This window comes from Paramisgurnus dabryanus, chromosome 5 (assembly GCF_030506205.2).
Source record: "Paramisgurnus dabryanus chromosome 5, PD_genome_1.1, whole genome shotgun sequence".
Lineage (NCBI taxonomy): Eukaryota > Metazoa > Chordata > Actinopteri > Cypriniformes > Cobitidae > Paramisgurnus > Paramisgurnus dabryanus.
The window spans coordinates 18,376,510-18,388,268 of NC_133341.1; the positions used below are offsets into that span (position 1 = coordinate 18,376,510).

Sequence of the window (11,759 nt, forward strand, 5' to 3'; positions counted from 1 at the left end):
TGGTCCAACCGATCACTTTCTTAACTCACATCTAGGGTAAAGCCATATTTGGAGAAAGCCATATATAACTTCTGCATTGCTAGCAAAGTCAATACAGTATAAAGAGCAGAGGCAGACCTGGAGACATTTGCGTCCGGAAGCTAGTCGAGTTTGTGTGGTAAGATGAACTTTCATTTCTTTGAAAAAAACACTTAGGGAAACACTTGGAAACTACTAGATAAAAACTAGATGTAAAAAAACCAGTATGGAGTGTCTCAAATCCACCAATAGTGCAATTTCACTATTTTTTAGTCATGTTGTTTGGGACTTAATGTTTTATTTCAAAGTCTTTGAATAGTTTAAAAATGGTACAGTATTTACATGTATGTGGCAGTGACCTTCCTATGTGTATTACAGTGTGAGGATCTTTGTCAGCATTTGAGGAAGTGTGAAAAGGTAAGATGATGATATTTAATAATGACACACAATAACCTACATTCTATACTCTTCAGACTAGGACAAATCATCAAAAGTATAAAAATGTATGATGACATTTAGGTTAGTTTTGACTTAATTTCTGGACAACATACAGTAGAATTATATGATTAGACCTAAAAAGATGTAATTTATATCCTGTTCATGTACCTCATGAATTTTTTTTTATTTCAGCAGAAGGCCGCCATCATGAGTACGGATGCTGAGATGGCCGTTTATGGCAAGGCTGCCATTTACCTCCGTAAGCCTGAGAAGGAGAGAGTTGAGGCTCAGAACAAACCCTTTGATGCTAAGACTGCCTGCTATGTGGTTGATGACAAAGAGCTGTACGTCAAAGGAACAATCAAGAGTAAAGATGGTGGCAAAGTCACTGTCATTACCCTTGACACTAAGGAGGTAAAGTTTCCACATTTTCTGAAAAACCTAGATTCACATTCCGCTACCCACTATCTAATGTCCGCTCAATCACTTTTATAGGAGAAAGTTGTTAAGGAGGATGATGTCCACCCAATGAATCCTCCCAAGTATGACAAGATTGAGGACATGGCCATGATGACCCATCTCAATGAACCCTCTGTGCTTTATAACCTCAAAGAGCGTTATGCAGCATGGATGATCTATGTAAGTTAAGCAGAAGTGAAGCAGCATTCAAGTTCATTATGGCTGTGAGGCTGCAATCTGATCATTTCTGTGTTGCTTTCAGACCTACTCTGGACTTTTCTGTGCTACTGTGAACCCCTACAAGTGGCTCCCAGTGTACGATGCAGAAGTGGTGTCTGCCTACAGAGGCAAAAAGCGTATGGAGGCCCCACCCCACATCTTCTCTGTCTCTGACAATGCCTATCAGTCCATGCTTACTGGTAAGATCAGAATCTTGAATCACAAGATGATTTTTTTGTTTTGTTTTAATAAAGCAATTATTTAAACAAAATGACCATTCAATTTACAGACAGAGAGAACCAGTCTGTCCTCATCACGTAAGTACTAAATCTACAGTTCACACAGAGTTCTTGAAAGAGTTTCGAACTATGAAGTAGATTTCAGAGAAATATGGATTTACCTAGCCTATGTTAGAAATAAATAGAATAAGAATATAAGAATATTAATGTTGGCTTATAAAATGTCCACTTCTTATGCTGTCTCTCTTATCATCTCTCATAAACCAGTGGAGAATCTGGTGCTGGAAAGACTGTGAACACCAAACGTGTCATTCAGTACTTTGCTACAGTTGCAGTGTGTGGTGACAAGAAGAAAGAGTCCAGCAAAATCCAGGTACTCTATATAATACTATAAATTGTACCTCATCAAAGAAACTTAAAACTACTTCCTATTTTTTTACATTTAATTTGTCTAATGCAAAATATTATCAAAGTGTTAATAACCATAATAACCTTTATCCACACAGGGATCTCTTGAGGACCAGATCATTGCTGCCAACCCTCTGCTTGAAGCTTATGGTAATGCCAAGACTGTGAGAAATGACAACTCCTCTCGTTTCGTAAGTTTTTATTTACATGAGTGACACCTGTTTGAATTTTATGAAGCTCAGTGTGATTGCACAACACTGACTCAAATGTTACTATGTTTCTTTGAACAGGGTAAATTCATCAGAATTCACTTTGGCACAAGTGGGAAACTTGCTAGTGCTGATATTGAGACATGTAGGTGGACTAAATCATACATCCTGCACACTTGTCTTTGTCTGTATCTCTTTAGATGTTTGTGATTTACTGTAAATACATCCTCTGAACAGATCTGCTGGAGAAGTCTAGAGTGACATTCCAGCTTTCAGATGAGAGAGGCTACCACATCTTCTACCAGATGATGACCAACCATAAGCCTGAGCTGGTTGGTAGGTGCACGTATTTCATTTAAAGCTTTAAAATGCCAGTGAATGTAGTAAACTTCTCTGTCATTAATGCAATCTGGTATTTTACAGAAATGACGCTCATCACCACCAACCCCTACGACTTCCCCATGTGCAGTATGGGTCAGATCACAGTGGCAAGCATTGATGATAAAGAGGAGTTGGTTGCTACTGATGTGAGTCATTGCTATTTTATTAATGGCACTGGTTTTACATAAATATGGCAGTTCCTAAAGGTCATCCCTTTCTGTAATTTTCAGACTGCCATTGACATTCTGGGCTTCAATGCTGAGGAGAAGATGGGCATCTATAAATTCACTGGAGCAGTGCTGCATCATGGTAACATGAAGTTCAAGCAGAAGCAGCGTGAGGAGCAGGCTGAGCCTGACGGCACAGAGGGTGAGAATAAGTAGCTTTAGTTTATGTCACGAATAGTATTTTAAGTCAATACTTTGATTTAGTGTTCACAGCATCAAGTTATAATTATTTTTCTTCAATTTGAACAATTTCAGACGCTGACAAAGTTGCGTACCTTTTGGGCTTGAACTCTGCTGATATGCTCAAAGCTTTGTGCTACCCAAGAGTGAAGGTCGGAAATGAGTTTGTAACCAAAGGTCAGACTGTGCCACAGGTATGTAGGCCTTAAAATATGTCCAATTAATTATTTGCCTCAATATAATGTGCAGTATATATGTGTGCAGTACATGTGAAACACTCTGCGTATGATTGCAGTATTATAACCCAAGTACAGAAAGTTTTAATAAAATGTAAACTTGTGTTCTGTTTCCAGGTCTACAACTCTGTTAGCGCCTTGGCCAAATCTATCTATGAGAGGATGTTCTTGTGGATGGTCGTACGTATCAACCAGATGTTGGATACAAAACAAGCCAGACAGTTCTTCATTGGTGTGCTGGATATTGCTGGCTTTGAGATCTTTGATGTAAGAATGATTTATTTTTCTCTCTTCTCAAACTTCAATTGTTCATAATCAGTTTTGAGTAAATGTTAATATTTTTCTCCAGTTCAACAGCATGGAGCAGCTGTGCATCAACTTCACCAATGAGAAACTGCAACAGTTCTTCAACCACCACATGTTTGTGCTGGAACAAGAGGAGTACAAGAAGGAGGGCATTGTTTGGGAGTTCATTGACTTCGGCATGGACTTGGCTGCCTGCATTGAGCTCATTGAGAAGGTTCCTACTGGTTTCTAATCTCTTTATTTCTCTCTTTTTCCAAACACATAACTGTGATAGTAATACCTTTCATTCATTGTTAAATAGCCCATGGGTATCTTCTCCATCCTTGAAGAGGAGTGCATGTTCCCTAAGGCTTCAGACACCACCTTCAAGAACAAGCTGTATGATCAGCACCTTGGCAAGTGCAATGCTTTCCAGAAACCAAAGCCTGCCAAAGGCAAGGCTGAGGCTCACTTCTCCCTGGTTCACTATGCTGGCACTGTGGACTACAACGTTGCTGGCTGGTTGGACAAGAACAAGGATCCACTGAATGAGTCTGTTTTGCAGCTGTACCAGAAGTCTTCTGTCAAACTCTTGGCTACTCTCTACCCACCTGTTGTTGAGGGTAATATAAACATGTTGTGTTAATAGAACTATGTTTGTCAATGTAAGAAAACTCTTATTCATGTTTTGGTTCCGGCCTTGCCATTACATTTAATGTCTTTCTCTTTATATATTTAAAAAGAAACTGGTGGTGCCAAGAAGGGAGGCAAGAAGAAGGGTGGTTCTATGCAGACCGTGTCTTCTCAGTTCAGGGTACGTCATTATCTAAGATAATGAAAGTGAATAATACAACAATTCTACAGCAATGATAAAAATTTGACTGAATCATCAAAATGAAAGTGATTAATAATTTTACAGGAGAATTTGGGCAAACTCATGACCAACTTGAGGAGCACCCATCCTCACTTTGTACGTTGCCTGATTCCCAATGAGTCCAAGACTCCAGGTGAAGACAAAAAGCACATAAAGATATTGAGACAACTGAAAAAACATGCAATGATGGTAAATATCTGAAATCTTAACTTATTCCATTTTACAGGTCTTATGGAGAACCACCTGGTCATCCATCAGCTGAGGTGTAACGGTGTACTGGAAGGTATCAGAATCTGCAGAAAGGGCTTCCCAAGCAGAATCCTATATGCTGACTTCAAACAGAGGTAAATGGGATTGCATAAAAATAGTGCGTTTTGTAAATTTATTCAGAGATCTAATGCAATTTCATACTTGTTTAACAGATACAAGGTCCTGAATGCCAGTGTTATCCCTGAGGGACAGTTTATGGACAACAAGAAGGCCTCTGAGAAACTCCTGGGATCCATCGATGTTGACCATGACCAGTATAGATTTGGACACACAAAGGTTCATATTTTGGTTGACAAGGATTCACAGATTCAGAAATCTTGATGTTTAGTTTGAACACATGCAATAGATATTAATATTTGTATTATTGTTCATGAATGCAGGTGTTCTTCAAAGCTGGTCTTCTGGGTACTCTTGAGGAGATGCGTGATGAAAAACTGGCTGCTTTGGTCACAATGACTCAGGCTGCGTGCCGTGGTTTCCTCATGAGGAGAGAGTTTGTGACGATGATGGAGAGGAGGTGAGTAATGTTAGAAATAATACAACATTCTTTGTTTTTTTTTAAATAATCCAGTCGTTATAAACCTGTATCTTCTTGTATTCCTGTAGCTCAGTTAGTAGTGTATTGTGTTGGCAATGAAAATGTCATTGGTTGATCGTTGGGAACACACATGTTGCTAAAAAAATATAACTTAAGTAAAAGTATCCTGTAAAAGTGTCTGCCAAATGCATAAATCTATATATTATATATAGTTAAAATTGCTAAAAATGGTCATTAAAATGTACACTACATTAAATATCTAATTGTCAATGGCAAATAATTATACTGTCATAATTACCCTTTAAACAGTTTACATCCATGTCTGGTAATTACATTGTTTAGTTCAGTTTAAGATTGAAAAATGACCTATACAAAAACAAATGCATATCTACTGAATACGACAGTATTCTCAACACAACATCTTACTAGATTTAAGAAGCAGCATCCATTTTAAGTCTGTGACAAATATAAATGAAAAGTAAATTATGCACAGCACAAAGAATCATGTTGACATTCCATATTTTTTGTGTATAAAATTATTGTTTATCAGGGACTCCATTTACACCATTCAATACAACATTCGCTCATTCATGAATGTCAAACACTGGCCATGGATGAAGGTTTACTACAAGATTAAGCCTCTGCTGAAGAGTGCTGAGACTGAGAAGGAGCTTTCAAACATGAAAGAGGACTATACAAAATGCAAAGAAGCTTTGGCAAAGGCTGAGGCTAAAAAGAAGGAGCTTGAAGAGAAGATGGTTTCCCTGCTGCAAGAGAAAAATGATCTGCAGCTGCAAGTGGCCTCTGTGAGTATTCTTTACTGTAAATTCAGTAAATGGAATGCTTTGGATTCTGGTTCTAATTGTGTTTTTTTAGGAAACTGAGAATCTCTCAGATGCTGAGGAGAGATGTGAAGGTCTGATCAAGAGCAAAATCCAACTCGAAGCTAAACTCAAAGAGACAACTGAGAGACTGGAGGATGAGGAAGAAATCAATGCTGAACTGACAGCCAAGAAGAGGAAACTGGAGGATGAGTGTTCTGAGCTGAAGAAAGACATTGATGACCTGGAACTCACCTTGGCTAAAGTGGAAAAAGAGAAACATGCCACTGAGAATAAGGTTTGAGCAATAATTTAACATTAGATTTCATAAATTTAGTTTTATTCTGTCAATTTTTTTTCATTCTGAGCTCATTTATGAAAAATTCACAGGTGAAGAACCTGACTGAGGAAATGGCAACTCAGGATGAGAGCATTGGCAAGCTCACAAAGGAGAAGAAAGCCCTCCAAGAGGCACATCAGCAAACTCTGGATGACCTCCAGGCAGAAGAAGACAAAGTCAACACTCTGACCAAAGCAAAGACAAAGCTTGAGCAACAAGTTGATGATGTGAGTTCATTTTTCAAACTTTTTTAACTAAATTGTTTCCATACATCTAATTTGAAAACATGGTCACTGTTGTGGTCCAACAGCTTGAGGGTTCCCTGGAACAAGAGAAGAAACTCCGTATGGACCTTGAGAGAGCCAAGAGAAAGCTTGAAGGAGACCTGAAATTGGCCCAGGAGTCCATCATGGACCTGGAGAATGACAAGCAGCAATCTGATGAGAAGCTGAAGAAGTAATTGAAAATACATGATGTTATTAAAACTGTCTTGTTGTAATGTGACTTTTCATACATGGTTTTTCTTGCATATATCAGGAAAGACTTTGAAACTAGCCAGCTGCTCAGCAAGATTGAAGATGAACAATCTCTTGGGGCTCAACTTCAGAAGAAGATCAAGGAGCTTCAGGTATTTAGTTGGATGTTTTTAGCATTGTTTAAAATGGAAATTCAAGATTGTTATAGTGTGCTTGATTTCTTGTCACTTTAGGCTCGCATTGAGGAACTGGAGGAAGAGATTGAGGCTGAGCGTGCTGCTCGTGCAAAGGTTGAGAAGCAGAGAGCTGATCTCTCCAGAGAACTTGAGGAGATCAGTGAGAGGCTTGAGGAGGCTGGAGGAGCAACTGCTGCTCAGATTGAGATGAACAAGAAGCGTGAAGCTGAATTCCAGAAGCTGCGTCGTGATCTTGAAGAATCCACCCTTCAGCATGAAGCTACCGCTGCTGCTCTCCGCAAGAAACAAGCAGACAGTGTGGCTGAGCTGGGAGAGCAAATCGACAACCTCCAGCGTGTCAAGCAGAAGCTTGAGAAAGAGAAGAGTGAATACAAAATGGAGATTGATGATCTTTCCAGCAACATGGAGGCTATTGCCAAAGCAAAGGTTGAAATTGTTATTTCTAGAAGAATAAATGTGAATATGATTAGGATTATCAAAGATTTAATGACTTTGTTTTTCTAGGCAAATCTTGAAAAGACGAGCCGCACACTGGAGGACCAACTTAGTGAAATTAAGTCTAAGAATGATGAGAACCTTCGCCAGCTGAATGACCTCAGTACTCAAAGAGCAAGACTTCAAACCGAAAATGGTAACAAACAACAAAGTTTAAAAAATGTTGCACATAACAGTCCTGTTTAATTAACTATTTAGATTAGACTGTTAAATGAAATATTGTAATTTATAAATTTTTGCTACACACTTGCTTCATAGAGCTTGTTTCAAAAACAGTTTAGTATATATAGCACGAATCCACTACATGTGTATCTAAATCTTACAAGGTGAGTTTGGCCGTCAGCTTGAGGAGAAGGAGGCTCTTGTTTCTCAGCTCACCAGAGGCAAACAAGCTTTCACTCAGCAAATTGAGGAGCTTAAGAGGCAGATTGAAGAGGAGGTTAAGGTAAAACAAAACAATCATTGGGATTGCACACTTGCCAGTTATTGCAGGGCAAAGGTAACAACATCGGATTTCATCTTCTAGGCTAAGAACGCTCTGGCCCATGCAGTGCAGTCAGCTCGCCATGACTGTGACCTCCTCCGTGAGCAGTTTGAGGAAGAGCAGGAGGCAAAGGCTGAGCTCCAGAGGGGAATGTCTAAAGCCAACAGTGAGGTTGCTCAATGGAGAACCAAATATGAAACTGATGCCATCCAGCGCACAGAAGAACTTGAAGAGGCCAAGTACGAATATGAACAAAACCTGATAAAATATCTGTTAATAAAATTGCTTGCTTGTTCTGACTACTGGTTATGAAATGCATTACAGGAAGAAGCTGACTCAGCGCCTGCAGGAGGCAGAGGAACAGATTGAGGCAGTGAACTCCAAATGTGCCTCTCTGGAAAAGACCAAGCAGAGACTTCAGGGTGAGGTGGAGGACCTCATGATTGATGTGGAGAGAGCCAATGGTTTGGCTGCCAACCTTGATAAGAAACAGAGGAACTTTGACAAGGTAAGCAATTCTGAGTCCCTGTGTGGTACACAGTTGTTGTTTAACACTTGAATAAAAACTCAATTCAGCATTCTACATTTAATAACATTTCCTTCACCCTGAAATTTCCTCACCCAAGATTCTGGCAGAATGGAAGCAGAAATATGAAGAAGGCCAGGCAGAGCTGGAGGGTGCACAGAAAGAAGCTCGCTCACTCAGCACTGAACTGTTCAAGTTGAAGAACTCTTATGAGGAGACTCTGGATCATCTGGAGACACTCAAGAGAGAAAACAAGAATCTCCAGCGTAAGAAATAAATTGTTGAATGAATATAGGCATCTGAATATATTAAAATTTACAAAAATATAAAATCAACATTAGTAAATCACAGAATGTGTATTGTTTACTATATACTAAAAGTGTTTCCTATCTCGCATGTAGAGGAGATCTCAGATCTGACAGAGCAGTTGGGTGACACTGGTAAGAGCATCCATGAGCTTGAAAAGGCCAAGAAAGCAGTAGAGACTGAGAAGGCTGAGATTCAGACCGCTCTGGAGGAGGCTGAAGTGAGTATCTGGAGATTAGACTAATTCAATTTCTTATCAGAACATTATTAATGAACATTGAAATTCTAAAATATTCTGTCATAAAAAATTTAAAAGGGCACCCTGGAGCATGAAGAGTCCAAGATTCTTCGTGTCCAGCTTGAGCTTAACCAGTTGAAGAGTGAGGTTGACAGGAAGCTTGCAGAGAAGGATGAGGAGGTCGAGCAGATCAAGAGAAACAGCCAGAAAGTCATTGAATCCATGCAGAGCACACTTGACTCTGAGGTCAGGAGCAGAAACGATTCTCTGAGAATCAAGAAGAAGATGGAGGGAGACCTTAATGAGATGGAGATTCAGCTGAGCCATGCCAATCGCCAGGCTGCTGAGGCCCAGAAACAGCTGAGGAATGTTCAGGGACAACTCAAGGTATGTGACCATCGCTTGGCGGGTATTACTCTAAGTAGATACTTTTCGATGCCTGAATGTTGATTTACTGTATAATCTAAACTAAGTGTGTTATGTAAAGGTTTTAGCACAAAAGCATATTTTAAAAGTATTGTTATGTTCAGGATGCCCAACTGCACCTTGATGAGGCCGTGAGAGGACAGGAAGACATGAAAGAGCAGGTGGCCATGGTGGAGCGCAGAAATACTCTGATGCAGTCAGAGATTGAGGAGCTGAGAGCTGCTTTGGAGCAGACAGAGAGAGGTCGCAAAGTGGCTGAACAAGAGCTGGTGGATGCCAGTGAGCGTGTTGGGCTGCTGCACTCCCAGGTAATCTTTAAGCAAATTTTTTCCCAAATGCTACAGATTTTATATGTTTGTTTTAATCTAACCCTCATTTATTTTAGAACACAAGTCTCCTGAACACCAAGAAGAAGCTTGAGGCTGACCTTGTTCAGATCCAGGGTGAAGTTGATGACACTGTGCAGGAAGCAAGAAATGCAGAGGAAAAGGCCAAGAAGGCCATCACTGATGTGAGCAATAGTAACTCCTAAATGTTTCACACTCACAAATATTTTTTGCATACTTTCATACATTTTATTTTAATATATATTTGTACTTATGTAAAAGGCTGCAATGATGGCAGAAGAGCTCAAGAAGGAGCAGGACACCAGTGCTCACCTGGAGAGGATGAAGAAGAACCTAGAGGTCACAGTTAAGGATCTGCAGCACCGTCTGGATGAGGCTGAGAATCTGGCCATGAAGGGAGGAAAGAAACAACTCCAGAAACTGGAGAGCAGAGTGAGTTTTCTTTCCATTTCAATTTTCATAGTAATGATACAGGCGTTGTGAAGTGTATGTCATAGTATAATAATGCATATTATGTTGTTGATTAACAAAGATGTTTTCTTTGCATAACATAAATCTAATAATATCTCTTACTTAGGTCCGTGAGCTTGAAGCTGAGGTTGAGGCAGAACAGAGACGTGGAGTTGATGCTGTTAAAGGTGTCCGCAAATATGAGAGGAGAGTGAAGGAGCTCACCTACCAGGTAAAGAATCTGGAAAAACAATAATTTTAAATAATTTGGCTATATTTTAGTCTAACGTGTTCGTATTTCCTGCAGACTGAGGAGGATAAGAAGAACCTCAACAGACTGCAGGATCTTGTTGACAAGCTTCAGCTGAAGGTCAAGGCTTACAAGAGACAGGCTGAAGAAGCTGTAAGTATCTGATTTGAGAATTATAAAGAACCCAACATTTGAGATCTCTAGTACCCTTTTTAACTGTTCTTAACTTTGCAGGACGAGCAAGCCAACACTCACCTGTCCAAGTTGAGGAAGGTGCAGCATGAGCTGGAGGAGGCAGAGGAGCGTGCTGACATTGCTGAGTCTCAAGTAAACAAACTCAGAGCCAAGAGCCGCGATGCTGGAAAGGTAACTTTTAATAACTGATAAATGTCAATTTAAATTGTCTTTAATTATGATAGCCAGCACAAATCAAAGACTGACATTATCTCTTTGTTTTTCAAGGGCAAAGAGGCCGCTGAATAGAGAACACAGCAGAAGCTTGACTTATAATTTACAATGGTTATTCTGAAAACATAATAAACATTTTGTAATCATCAACTGGTCTATACCTTAATATCATTTTTTCACCATATGCAAATGGTTTATTTTACATTTTATCCAAATTGTGGACATGCATAAAATATCACTGCAGCTCTAAAGGTTTCTGTTAGAAAATACCTCAATCATTTAACAAAAAATATCAATTATAGTGTTTGGGTGGTTTAAAACTTGCAACAAAGCACCGACACACTGCAAATGATCACATCAATTACCAAAATCACAAAGATAGGAAAAAAACAATGCAGAATTTTTACGCATTACAACAGGCCACTAGAAGTCTTAGTTTGACTTAAGCATTCAATCTGTGGCTTTGTAAGCAAGTAATAACAATAAACAAAAAGAAATAACATGAAATGTCTTTCAATTAACTTCATTAATATGGTTTTAAAACAAGATATTAAAGTTTGTAGACAAACCTTGTCAACTTGTTTTGCAATGAGAAAGTTAAAAGTTTAACATAGTCTGTAAGTACTGAATGTACACTTCATTTTAAAATAATAGTAAACTCATTAAAACTCATTAAAACAGGCCAATGTTAGGTCTTGACGTCAGATCAACATTGGATCCTGATTTCAAATCAAAGTTGGATTTTTACGTCAGATCATCATTGCATTGTAACATCAGATCAATGTTGGATTTTGACATCAGATCAATGTTAGATTTTGACATCAGATCAACATTCGATTCTGAAGTCAAATCAACGTTAGATTTTACGTCTGATCAATGTTTGGTCTTGACGTCAAATCAATGTTAGGTCTTGACGTCAGAACCACATGGGTCTTGACATCAGAACATCAATGTGTCTTGTTGTCAGATCAACATTGGCCTGATGTCATGAATCAACAGTTGCCTAATGTCAAA

General features: G+C 39.1%; 1 protein-coding gene across 1 annotated transcript; it reads left to right on the top strand.

Annotated features, from left to right (window-relative positions):
- The first annotated feature begins 663 nt into the window (after positions 1 to 663).
- LOC135753355 (myosin heavy chain, fast skeletal muscle-like) lies at positions 664 to 10,891 on the top strand. The gene is made up of 39 exons (XM_065271420.2): positions 664 to 870; positions 952 to 1,095; positions 1,178 to 1,334; positions 1,424 to 1,451; positions 1,641 to 1,746; positions 1,880 to 1,972; positions 2,072 to 2,135; positions 2,228 to 2,326; positions 2,414 to 2,517; positions 2,602 to 2,740; positions 2,854 to 2,972; positions 3,132 to 3,281; positions 3,364 to 3,534; positions 3,622 to 3,922; positions 4,043 to 4,113; positions 4,219 to 4,306; positions 4,400 to 4,517; positions 4,596 to 4,719; positions 4,824 to 4,960; positions 5,532 to 5,787; positions 5,858 to 6,100; positions 6,193 to 6,369; positions 6,453 to 6,598; positions 6,680 to 6,770; positions 6,852 to 7,241; positions 7,320 to 7,446; positions 7,637 to 7,755; positions 7,837 to 8,033; positions 8,119 to 8,302; positions 8,421 to 8,586; positions 8,722 to 8,846; positions 8,943 to 9,251; positions 9,395 to 9,598; positions 9,676 to 9,801; positions 9,899 to 10,069; positions 10,215 to 10,319; positions 10,395 to 10,490; positions 10,572 to 10,703; positions 10,800 to 10,891. The coding sequence occupies exons 1-39, from the start codon at positions 664 to 666 to the stop codon at positions 10,818 to 10,820; spliced, it is 5,805 nt and encodes a 1,934-aa protein (XP_065127492.2). The 3' UTR covers positions 10,821 to 10,891.
- The last annotated feature ends 868 nt before the right edge of the window (positions 10,892 to 11,759 follow it).